General features: G+C 45.2%; 1 protein-coding gene across 4 annotated transcripts in view; it reads right to left on the bottom strand.

The window, feature by feature from the left end:
• Window positions 1-12,055, bottom strand: part of PRDM10 (PR/SET domain 10) — a 44,139-nt gene that overhangs the window by 3,762 nt on the left and 28,322 nt on the right. For all 4 annotated transcript variants that reach the window (XM_027655367.1, XM_027655369.1, XM_027655370.1 and 1 more), the window contains 10 exons: window positions 10,552-10,899; window positions 8,636-8,791; window positions 7,784-7,963; window positions 6,784-6,894; window positions 5,345-5,545; window positions 4,445-4,588; window positions 3,215-3,385; window positions 1,866-2,006; window positions 1,074-1,239; window positions 347-459 (listed from right to left, as the gene is read on the bottom strand). In XM_027655367.1, the coding sequence (XP_027511168.1) occupies window positions 347-459; window positions 1,074-1,239; window positions 1,866-2,006; window positions 3,215-3,385; window positions 4,445-4,588; window positions 5,345-5,545; window positions 6,784-6,894; window positions 7,784-7,963; window positions 8,636-8,791; window positions 10,552-10,899 (1,731 nt within the window). The remainder of the gene's footprint in view (window positions 1-346; window positions 460-1,073; window positions 1,240-1,865; window positions 2,007-3,214; window positions 3,386-4,444; window positions 4,589-5,344; window positions 5,546-6,783; window positions 6,895-7,783; window positions 7,964-8,635; window positions 8,792-10,551; window positions 10,900-12,055) is intronic.

Genomic DNA, 12,055 nt, shown 5'->3' with positions numbered 1-12,055 from the left:
TCAAAATGTTCCCAGGAGCTGCTCTGAAATTTGGTTTAATAAATACAGCTTAATCATAAATATTTTTAAGACTAAGCAGTACCACTAAATAATAGTTTGTCCTGCAAATGTGATTAAAAGAACACTTTAAGCTGGAAGGAGTCATACACACAAGGGGCAGACAGTGTGGGTTCTGTAAATGGTTACACACAGACTGTACTGTGCAATCTGGACCTCTTTAGGTACCACATTATGCTTTACTCTGTGCCCCAGTCATCAATTTGGCATTGCTTTAACCTTCAAGCTGAAGACTTTATGTCTGATATATTATTCTGGATGAAAAAATGTCCATGATTGTTTTCTTTACCTGAGTAACTGCTTTCACTTGCCCCGTGTTGACAGTGGTGACCGGGTTACCCACAGCGGTCTCTGTGATCACGTACTGCCCTTGGGGAATGGTCATCATCTGAATCTCTGATGCTAAAACATAGAAATTGGAGAATCAAGACTTTGAATCAAAGACAACTTTGAAAGATCACGTCTTACATCAGCAAGATTTAAAGTCTGAAACAGTGGGTGTTGAACAGAAATTCAGGTGCTGTAAAGCCCTGTCGAACTCCACAGGCCTCAACAGAATTATGCCAGGTAACACCAACTGCAGATTGGGCAACTCCTGTGGAGACAACACACCCTGTTCTGACCAAAATCATCACAGAATTACCATCCAGAGCTGCATGGACATGAGAAATTGTCTCCTGTCACCCTCCTGTTCTGTACAGTTCTTTCAAGCACTCGTCCAAATCTGAACTAACTGCTGTCCAGCATATGGATTCTTGCTGAGTGCAAGTTCTTTGGGATAAAGGAGCCCAGCATGCCTGCCCAAACCACATATGGAATCAGGATGGACCTACAGCAGAAGAGCTGCAACAACCATCTGCATTTGTCTGAAACTTTATCTTCCTGATCTCTATGAATATTAACCACAAAGCTTAATGAGCTCTGAAAACACAATCCTGTTTGGTAGCTGGAGACCTGGGGCACATATTAGTCACACACACTGGCCAGGCAAGTAGTGAGAGTACTGTGACACTCACAGTAGCTCCGAAAGGAGTTCCAAGTGCTGGGGAGATACGTGTGCTGGACTGAGGAGCCCTGCTGCTGCAGGCCTTGGTTTGGTGTCGGTGTCACAGTCTGCATCTGTGAAGGGCTGAGTTCCTGCTGGGGTTGTTGTGAGGAGGGACTCAAAGGTTGACCTCCAACCTAAAGAAAAAAAAGATGTAAATGTTCTTGGTGTAGGTAAGGATTGCATAGCTCTGTACTCTTCCAGATACATCCTTCTTACAAAGGGCAAACACAGGGTGGGTTCCAGAGCACATCAAGCACAAGAAATGCAAAACTCTCCTCCCTGACTTGCTTCACTTTATGGCCAGTAAGCACAGACCAGGAAAAACAGAGATGTTGTTTGCCCAAGTGAGTCTGTGGCAGAGAACAGAGATTAGAGGCTAAATTCTACCCAAGAGAATGAAGAGCTGCACTTCAAATATTTGAGGAATGCCAGTTTCCATTTACATATTTTAACCAACAAACTCTATTTAAGCTGCAAATTTGTCAGTTCCCAACTATTTATCTCTAACTTAGGGGAAAAAAAAAAACCACCAAAAAACCCACACAACAAACACCCCAAACAAAACCACAACAAAACACTCCCATACATCCTGAGACACCTGGGAACTACTTGATGATCACAGAGATGTTCATGTGAGAGTCATTTCATGTGTGGTCCTTTAAGTGACATAGAGAAGACTGTCTCCTGCCTCAGCACATGCAATATGTCAGCGGAACAGACTGGCAGGGAAAAGATTCCCTGCAAGAGAAGAGGGAAATACCTGTGGTGATGACTGAGCTGCTGGCGATGGCTCTGTGACCTGGATGTGCTGCACCTGGATGGCATGTTGTGTGTATGTCTGGGGGTCATGGAGCTGCCCAACGTCCACTGTGGAGTGCTGGGACTGGTGAGGTGAGGTAGCCTGGGGAAAAAAAATAAGCAGAGGTGCATATTTCAAATTCTTTACAGAAGCAGCAATGTAAATCTCTTCTGGGACACAAGGTGTGGAATAATGAGGTAGGAGCCATAGTGGAGCACTCCTGCTCAAGCCTGTTGAGTTTCTTTGCACTCCTAGGAGGTAAAGTACACTTAACAGATGTAATGGCACAGAGATGGTTTTATCTCAGTGATCGGAATGGCAAGGACTTGTCTGAGCTCATACAAGCTGCTTGTGGCAGTGACTGGTCTGAAAACCAGGATTTGCATCTTTCTATAAATTGTTCACATACTTGAGATCTGCATATCCAGTTCTGTAGTTTGGCATAGCTGCGTCAAGGCAAGGGGCCAGAGGCTTTTAATGGATTTTTTGAACAACACCTGCTAATGATACCAATTGCAGTAACTTAATTACAAGTCTCAGGTCTTGATAAAATTAAGGTCTTGATAATATTAATAATACTGCAGGAATCAGTACTCATGCTCTTGTATGGTTACAACAGCCACAGTCACTATTAACTGGGGCCATTGTTTAGGCCTTTATTAACCCAATTCATAACGTGATTTGTAACGAGGGGCCAGAGAGAACACAGAATTTCAGATTCAAATCCAAACAAATGGTAGTTTCAGCTTTACCCAGTGGATAACAGACTTGAAGGCTACAGTGATTCCTTACAGCTGCCTATCTTGCTCAGTTACTCTAGTTACACTCTGGTTTTATTTTTAGGAGGCTGTTGAGCATCAGGGAATGAATATTCTAACAGATGATATGAAGGGAACAAGCGAGCACTCTCTGTACTCCCAAATTTTGGCTCTGGTTCACCGAGAACAAGGAAGTACAAATTAGTCTTGAACTGCAGAAAACAGGTCACCCACTGACCCACTTTTCCAGTTGGTGGAAAACGTTCCTGGAGCAGACTCGAGCGAGGGTGCCCAGATGGGGAGAATTAAGTCAAGACTGTGTTGGTATGTCTCCAGCAAGCTGACCAAGGCTGGCAGGACTATTTATACCCAGTACACGATGCTTATGAAGGGAACCCTATGCATTATCAATTGATTTATCTGTAAGAAATGGTCTGCACCACCTTTTGTAACTACTCCTTAACAAACTTCTGAGTGCTACAGCCCCAAGAATGCACAGGCTTGGTGTGGAAGGGGGCAAAAGCACAGCAAGACTCCCAGCAGGTTACTCACCTGGGCCACTTGAACAACCTGCAGCTGTATGTGCTGAGGCTGCTGCAAGCCAGTTGTGGACTGGGACACAGGGATGTACTGGATGCGCTGGTAATCCCCCTGGGGAGTCCGGTAGTCCGTGGTGAGGGTCTGGGATATCTCTGTCATGGCCTGGGTCAGTAAATCTGTTGTCTGAGCAGGGAGAAGGAGAGAGATACAAACTGTCTTCGCATATTGATGCACTTTTGCAAGGCAAAAGTTCCTCACACTGAACTTACACTTACCTTGGGCCTGGTCATTTATTTACAAGAGCTCAATGTGTGCAGAGGTTGGGGTCATAAGTAATCACCAGGGATCATCCACTAGAGTACCATTAAGGGCTAACTTAACATACCATAATAAATATAATTATTTTAACCTTCTGACTTAACAATATTCTATTAGACAACAAAAGTCCTGCATTTGTAAGGAGCTGACTTCATTTCTAAGTCAAAAAGTGCTTCATGGTCATATTCCATCTTTCCTCCTCCAGACTGATACTTTTCTTGACAACTGTATTTCTGAAGTAAGTAAAACCATTTAATATCTAATTAGTGAGGTGTATGCAGCCAACAGCATCCTGATTGAACCTCTCATTTTTCAAGCAAAACAGTCTTTTATCCACTTAGTCTTCCAACAGTTTTAAACTGTGATCAATAGGATTTCTACAACTATGCAGCATCTCAGCACCCCTGAGGGATACATGTCAGATTTTCTAGTCTCAGCTTTCACTTCTGTGGCAGCTGATGTGTTAACAGAGATCAGCCACTGGAGATTCATATCAGTCAGTGCTGCACCGTCTAAAGGCCTACAGAGATCTTGACTCCCTGAACACAGCTGGATCCAGTTCCCTGTTAAACACGTTCTCTTGATCCCAAGAACTGCAAGTACCTCAGGGGAGTAGTCCCAGTGAAAATCCACGAGATGTGTGTTTCTGAGTTCATTAGGCATGTGTGAATGTATTATGTGGAATCAGTAGGTCTGAATGAAAGAAGGGAATGGAGTTGGGGAAAAAAGGCAAATCCTTAAGAGCTCCAGAAAGAAATACACAGTTCCTGGCAGAGCAAAACTAAACCAGACTCAAAACCAGACGTGATCTCAAATCATGTCCTAATGCAGCCTTTAAAATGATGTCTGCCAAATAAAGTAAGATCACTAATACCAGAGGGCCTCTGCTGTGGCTGTTCCCCTCCCCTGGCCTGCAGCCCTTACCACGACGGTCTCGCCGGTGGTGCTGTCGGTGGCCAGGACAGCGGGGGTGGAGCTGATGACGGCTGTGGCCAGCGGGGCATGGATCGTGTTCGGGAGCTGAGCGAGCTCCGGGTGCTTCTTACGGATGTGTTGTACCATCTTTGTCTACAGAAACAAACAGTGTTAGAAGGATGGGCAGGAACACTGCTTGGGGCCATGGGAAATGAGGCTGGTTGGGCACTGAACAGGCTCTCCAGGGCAGTGGGCACAGCACCAAGGCTGCCAGAGCTCCAAGAGAGTTTGGATGATCCTCTGGGGCACAGGGTGTGAATTTTAGGGATGGGCCTGTGTAGCGCTGAGGGTTGGACTGGATGGTCCTTGTGGGGCCCTTCCAACTCAGCATATTTTGGGATTCCGTGAAATCCACCAGTCCGGCCAACTGCAGCTTTTGGGTTTCCCTCAGTGAGGCACCATCAAGATTCACACTATGGGATGCTCTGGTCAAGAAACAAGGATCAGAAAGCTGCTGCTGCTTAGAGCTACCTGACACTGAAATATTGCCCCAAACAGCACATCCAGTAGCTTTTTACCCCAACACAGCCAAATATTTGGGGGACTTTTTCCGAAGGTCATCTTTTCTGTGTTTTGTTTCCCCACTCCTCTCCCTTGTAACTGTCAGTGAGCAGTTTCCAAGCCTTCCCATTTGTGATCATGCTCTGGTAACTTTTCCATTCCTTCTTTCAAGCTTGTGCCCTCTATTCAGGGAACCTTTTAGCCCTAAAACAAGCAGGCTGTGCCTGCATTGTCAGCACACGCCATGACACCAGCGCTCTGACTCAGACTAAGAGTGATAGGTGACAGGGGCTGTGGTGAAAGAGCTGGGGGGACAGCTGTGCCTTTTGGGGCCAAAACACCTCGTACCTTACTGCTGTACTGCTTGGAGCAGTGAGGGCAGCACACGGGAGGGGTGGCAATGGTGCCTGTGAGCTGAGTGTGGGTGCTCAGCATGGGATCCGGCTCTCCCGGGCCTGCAGGACGCAGCTTCCGGATGCTTGGAGGCAGCTCAGCACCAGGATGGTTCTTCAGGATGTGTGCTTTGCGTTTGCTGGCACTCTTGTACACCTGCAGGGGAAAGATTTGGAATTAAAATGGTGCACTGCTGATGTCTGCACAGAAAACAGCTACCAGTTATCTTGATCTGGAAGGTCTGCGTGTGTCTGCGCAGGGCAGTGGTCACAGCCCCAAGCCTGTCTGAGTTCAAGAAGTGTTTGGACAACACTCTCAGGCACATGGTGGGATTGCCGAGGTGTCCTGCACCGGGCCAGAAATTGGACTTGATGATCCTGATGGATCTCCCCCAGCTCAGCATATTCTGTTATTCTCTATGTTTAGTTAAATCCCCCCAAAATTATAACATAATGCATGAACATATATAACCCTTCCAGTGCTTAATCAGTCTGTAAAAACAACTAACTTCTTGTGTAGCACACAGAAGCCTTTTGAGAACATACTGTATGCCACAACCAGACTCAGAGCAGGACAAGGAGGTAAGAGGAAAACCCTTTTTGCCTGGTACTTGAAGGTCAAATGTAAGAGAAGCCACTGATCACCAAAGCTGTAATTTGCCCAATGTTCATTTGTTATGAGGATCGATGCCTCCACTCTCCTCACACACAAAACAACAAACTGTTTTAGTTCAGTGATCGACATATTTTTTAATTCTTTTTAGGCATCGCAACAAATGAATATTCTGTAATATTATTTAAAACTATTTTTTTCTCCCTTCAAACAAAAGAAAGGAAGCATCACAGAAGAATATACTGAGGATAAGGACATATAAAATACACTGCCTGGTAAATAAATGCCCCCATGCACAAAAAGCAAACGCCAGGGAATAAGAGCGGGAACGCAAAGGCACTGCAGAAACAGCTTCAGGCTCCACGGAACACTGGAATTACTGGCATATGACTAAATGAGCAGCTTACAGTAAAAGGAGTTAGAGACTTTTAGGAGTGATACAGAAACCAAAAGAACTTAGCGTTCAGGAACTATAGACAGACAGGATACTTCATCCTGGGCTGACACAGGACTAAGAGTCAGTGACTGTTTGCTGGATTAACAGTATTTGTTTTCCAATGCCAAAGACAGCAGAAAAGGATAACTCCAGTTTTCAATTAACATTCCACTGCCTTGGCCTAAGTGCATTTTGTCTTCATTTTTTTTGGACAGTACAGCAGAATGTTGCTGGCAACCACCTTAGAAAAAGCTACAAACCCTGCCAGAGATTTCTATACAGAGACAGATTGGCTGCGTGTAGGTCTGGGACTGAGCTGTCCTCTGAGGGGTGACTTCCTACACACCTTATCACAGTATTGACAGAAGTAATCTCTGTTGGGTTTGATGATGGGCAGCGTGAGCTCTGGCACCTCTTCTATTTTCATGTCTGGATGTCTCTTGGATAAATGATTCACCTTAGGAAAAAGAAACACAGAGAGAGAACAAGAACATATTACAGCTGAAAACCAAACAATTGCTGCTTCTCCCAGACATGGATAACAGCCAAACCAGAAGTGAATGATGCAAGTCAGCAGCACCAGAAGCATTTGCTGCTGCAAGGGGTATTGTGCACTCACAGTTGGCTGCTGAAGGTAAACATGGTCTTGTGCTAGATCTCATTAACAGTTTCTCTAATCAAAATAAGATGGGAAGGGGTAAAATAGCTCGCCAGAACTGTCTTGCAGCTGAGAGTGAGGCAGTGTAAAGGGCCTCTGCCCAGATCACAGCCCCCATGAAACCTCTGCAAGCAAGATCTCTTGCTGCAGTACAGCCTTCACCCAGAGGCAGTGACAGGGCATGGCCAGGAGAGGCCCTCAAGAAGGGGGAGAAACAAAACACAGAAAGAGACTAAGAAAACTGAAGCTGTAAGGCTGAATTAGGCAATATTTTCATCTCATGTTCTGTTAAATACATTACACGTCAGTCAGCATTACTTAGCGTTGAAATATGGGAGTGACAACCAGACATACAAGGCAGGCAGTGAAACGTGCAAAGACACATTTGCTGAGGAGACAAGACATGCAGGTTTAAAAAAAGATGTATCACCTCAACTCAGCTATAAAATTTCCCCTTTTTCACAGCATCCTGGCTGGATAAGACCAGGCTGGACAGAGCTCTGATCAGATTGGTCTAGTGGAAGGTGTCCCTGCCCACGGCAGGGGATTGGAGTAAGATGAGCTTTAAGGTCTCTTCCAGCCCAAAGCCTTCTATGATCATTGCATTCCAACCACTGGAATTCCATCTTCCCTCTTTAACTATTGAACAGGATAGAGCAGGAGGCTGTAGGAGCAGCCAGGCACTCACCAACATGCCCCTGCGGCGGAAGCCCATCATGCAGAGGCGGCACTTGAACATGAAGCTCTCGTAGTCGGTGGACGCGATCCGGGGCTTGAAGGTTTTCGAGCGGCTGATCCGATCGGCCTTCTTAGCCTCCCTCTCCGGGTTGTGCATCCTCTGCATGTGCTCTCGCAGCTTGTCCTTCCTCTGGGAAAGAGCAATGAGGGAGAAAAATGTCAGCACCACCCCAGTGACTGCCTTACGACCTGTCATGAATGTGAGTTTTCAGGGATCTCGCTCCAGCTTTTCCTCTCAGAAAAATGTGTTTCTTCACCCAAAAGTGTCCAGTCCCTCAGTGTCCCACTACAAGCTCAGTGACAAGGAGCAGGCTGCTGCCACCACAGTTTACCTGGCTCACAGTCCACTCCATCTGTTCTGGTGGGATTTGGAAAGGCATCTGGATGACATGCTGACAGGATGGATGCCATGGACACAGGCACCTCTGTCAGGAATAAGATTAATTCACTGGTATCAGCAAGCAGTTTCTTTACTGAACTGATATAAACAATACAACCCAAGCACCTGCTAGCGGAGCTGAATCATGATCTAGTTCTTAATGAGTAGATAGAAAGTTCCTTTGCTGTTAAGTCATTAGAAATAAGATCTGTTTGAAATAAAATGCTGGAGTGGCCTTGTCCCTTAGGAATGGATGTTGTAGCTCACATACAACACCAAGCAGTACAGGCAACTTGCAGGCAAGTCTACCATGTTTACACATATTATTTGCTTCCACCTTTGAGAACATGAACTTATCTACTTGAAGGAGGGCAAGAAATGGTGTTTGTTGTATCGGAATGGTCCAGCCAAGAGCCACCTCACCTTGAACTGCTTGCCACAGGTGGAGCACAGGAAGTCCTTGCGGTCCGAGTGCCGCAGCATGTGGAGCCGCAGCTTGTCGGGGCGGCAGAAAGCCTTGTCACACTCTGTGCACTGGTAAATCTTCTCAGAGTGGAAACTGCGCACGTGCTTCTTGACCTGGAATGACAGATCATACAAAAATGGAGCTTATGCAAGAGAGAAGTGAGTGGTAAAACAGTCTAGGAAACCCTATTGAAAAGAAAGAAAGGAAAAAGGTTTTGAAGTTGTCTAATCTGTTTTGGTTTAAAAACTATTTGATCAGAACAGATATCTCAACAATAGTTTCTATAAAGCCATAACATCTTTATGGATGGATGATTTGATTTCTTCAAGATTGATTCTTGAAGGCATCAGCTATTGCACAGTTGCACTTAATGGGCAGCAAAGGTCCACGATGTTGTACTGAATCACCCTCGAGTGAACACATTCATCTGAGGTTCATTATCTTCCCTACATTTGTAAGAAATCTAAATGCAGGGACTAATTCCTTTCAATCAGAGAGAATGAGCATGCAATTACAATTGGCAAAAAAAAAAAGAGCCTTAATCAGAAAAGCATTTGCACACCATTCCTGAATGGCAATTACTTCTCCATACTCTGGGACTATCCTTGACCTCTTCAAACATCTAGTGGGGTCCCCCCCCAAATAAAGGAACTAATGAGGTTTGACATTTGAAATGCAAGCATTACTCAAGAAACGGATCTCTAATTAAATCTCTACCATATTCTAATACTGATCATACATGGAACAACTTGGTGTCTTTATGTGTTCCACATAGAAGTATTTAAACAGGCAGCAGTGACTAGACATAATTATTCATATAGCAAGAAGAGAAAAAAATCATTGTTAAATTTCAAAAATAGAGCTGAATAGCTGGAAAAAAGCCATGGATCCTTCTTCTGACTTGATCATTTGCATGGGAAAGTTTATGGGGAATTAGGTTGCAGTACAGAATTTCTGAATCATCAACATTTTTCCTTGTGCAACATTTACAGAAGATAAAGGGCTTCTGCCAGGATGGAGTTGTATTAGTAAATCACTTTTCCCCATCCTTTCCTCTTTAGCCTAGTGGACAGTCTATCAGTTCCTATTACTAATACAAACTGGCTTTCTACATTTCAATTTCAGTCAGGCTGCTCAGTAACACACATCAACTGCTTTGTTCCTAGGAAGAATAATGAATATATTAGTGGTACATCTCAGTTTTTTTCTTACTGGACATGGAAATAGAATCTTTAAATTCTATTAATGACCTTCCCCAAGTGCTCTGCTCACTGCACAGAGTAGCTGCATTACCATTGCTCCAGTGCAGTCCTAAGCAGTGTGCAGGGGAGTAGAAGAAAGTGCCCAGCTGAAGCCCAGGGGGGAAGTCAGGAAGCAGAGTATCCTGATCTGTTCTGGCATTTCTGCAAGCTGTTTAAATGAATTATCCTGACAAAAACCAGGCAAGGGATTAAAGACGAAAAACCACTGTTTTTTTTTGTTCAGAGTTCTAATGACAAAGGACAAGGTATGTTCAAGTACAAGCTGAGTACGGCAAAAGACAATCCCTTTTTGTGCCGTGGAGCTGTGGTAACCAGGGCCTCTGCTTTGGGCATTTCTGGGGAATAAGGGACCCAGCCTCCTGCAGTACAGTGTCTTCAAATGCCAGACTGAAGCACCACATCTGATGACTGAGTGGACAGAGCACTTCAGCGGCATAAGACAATATCTACAAGTGCTTGGTCACTCTTCCTTTTCAGTTTCTGACAGATGTGGATCCCTTCATCATGTGCAAAGGAACTCCTGTGCAGCATTTCACAGGGAGAGGGCTGAAAAATCCATAGCCTTGAGAGAGACCCAGAAGGCAGTGCTTCAAATCAGCAGGGCACCTCACCTGGATGAAATCTGGGAAGCGCTTCTTACAGGTGGGGCAGGTGAAATAGCCGTCGTTGACATGGATGGCCACGTGGTCTTTGAGCAGATCCAGGCGGTCAAAGGACTCGGGGCAGAAGATGCAGGAGTAGGTTTTCTGGTCCATGTGGAACTTCATGTGGCTCTCGAGGGCACCACTGTTGATGAAGCCCTTGTTGCAGATGTCACAGGTCAGGGGGCAGTTCCCCTCCCGGCCGTGGAAGCGCAGGTGCTGATCCAGCTTGTCCTTCTCCCGGAAGGCCTTCCCACACTGCAGGCATTTGAAGGGCCGGAAGGATTTCCGGATGAACAGGTGCTGCAGAGCTGCATTCTGAAAGAAACATCCCAGATACCTTTAGCTTCTTTAAGGATAGATTCCACATCCAGATATTCTCAGGATTAGATATACCAGATGAGCAATGAACAACCTATGATGTTGCATCATATTCTGTCTCCATTTCACAGCAGGGGAGGCTGTGCAGGCAGGAGTCAGGGGACATACCTGCAGTTACACCCTGAGTTAGCAGAACACAGTGCAGAGTTTCCTCTCCATCCCTGATTTCTTCTATTTAGCTTATTTTCCAGAAAAATGTCATGCTAAAGACAAGTCCTCTCTGCAGTACAGACCTGGGCCTGAGAAAAGCTGCAATTCCCACTGGTTTTGGGGGATCAGGTCACAAGTTCAGTCACCATAAAAAGGGATGGTGAGCCAGCGCCCTGTTTCCCTCAGGAGCAGGGCTTATGAAATTCCACAGCCCTTTACATCACCTTCTCACCAAAGATCACCACAGAGACGTGCAGCTGGGGTTTAGCATTGCCTGGAAAACTTCTGCTGGAGCATACATTCAAGAGGTGCTACTGTAAGCCTTTCTGCTGTTATGAAAAAGAAGAATAGCGTTTCAAAACATGACAGCAGGGGCAGAATGGCAGGTTTAGGAGCAGCAGGTAACAACTTGTGAGCAGTTCTCCACTCCTACTGTGCACAACATCTCTTCTCGGCCTCTATTTTGTTTTGGTGTGTTTTCCTTCACTCTACCTTTTCTGTGACATTTCCTGATTATTCTCTCTTCCCCTTCTCCCTTTCAGATAAATATTATAGAGCCATCCCAGTCCTGATCCAGCAGTGTCTGCTGGAGGAACAGATGCTGCTGTACATGTTGCCTGTAGAAAGAGGGAAGTGTGTCCTGCATCTGCATTTCAATACTGGATTAAAATTTCATGTTGGATAATTGGAAAGCTGGAATTAGGTGCTACCTCTGCATGTATAAAATCTCAGAGCATACAGCACTCAAAGTACAGTGCAATGCTCTAAGCATTAAGTCTAAGCATTATCTTCTCTTCTCCAAATTAAGATCCATAAATGGTCATTTATCGATGTCTTCTCTTTTCACATGTTACACACAGAAGCCAGAGAAATAACCTGGAGGGCATGGTAAGATGGGATATTAAGAAGGAATTCTTGGCTAGGAGGGTGGGGAGGCCCTGGC

The sequence above is a fragment of the Corapipo altera genome, unplaced genomic scaffold (genome assembly GCF_003945725.1).
Source record: "Corapipo altera isolate COAL_440 unplaced genomic scaffold, ASM394572v1 71, whole genome shotgun sequence".
Classification (NCBI taxonomy): Eukaryota; Metazoa; Chordata; class Aves; order Passeriformes; family Pipridae; genus Corapipo; species Corapipo altera.
This window is presented reverse-complemented; position numbering and strand designations above follow the sequence as displayed.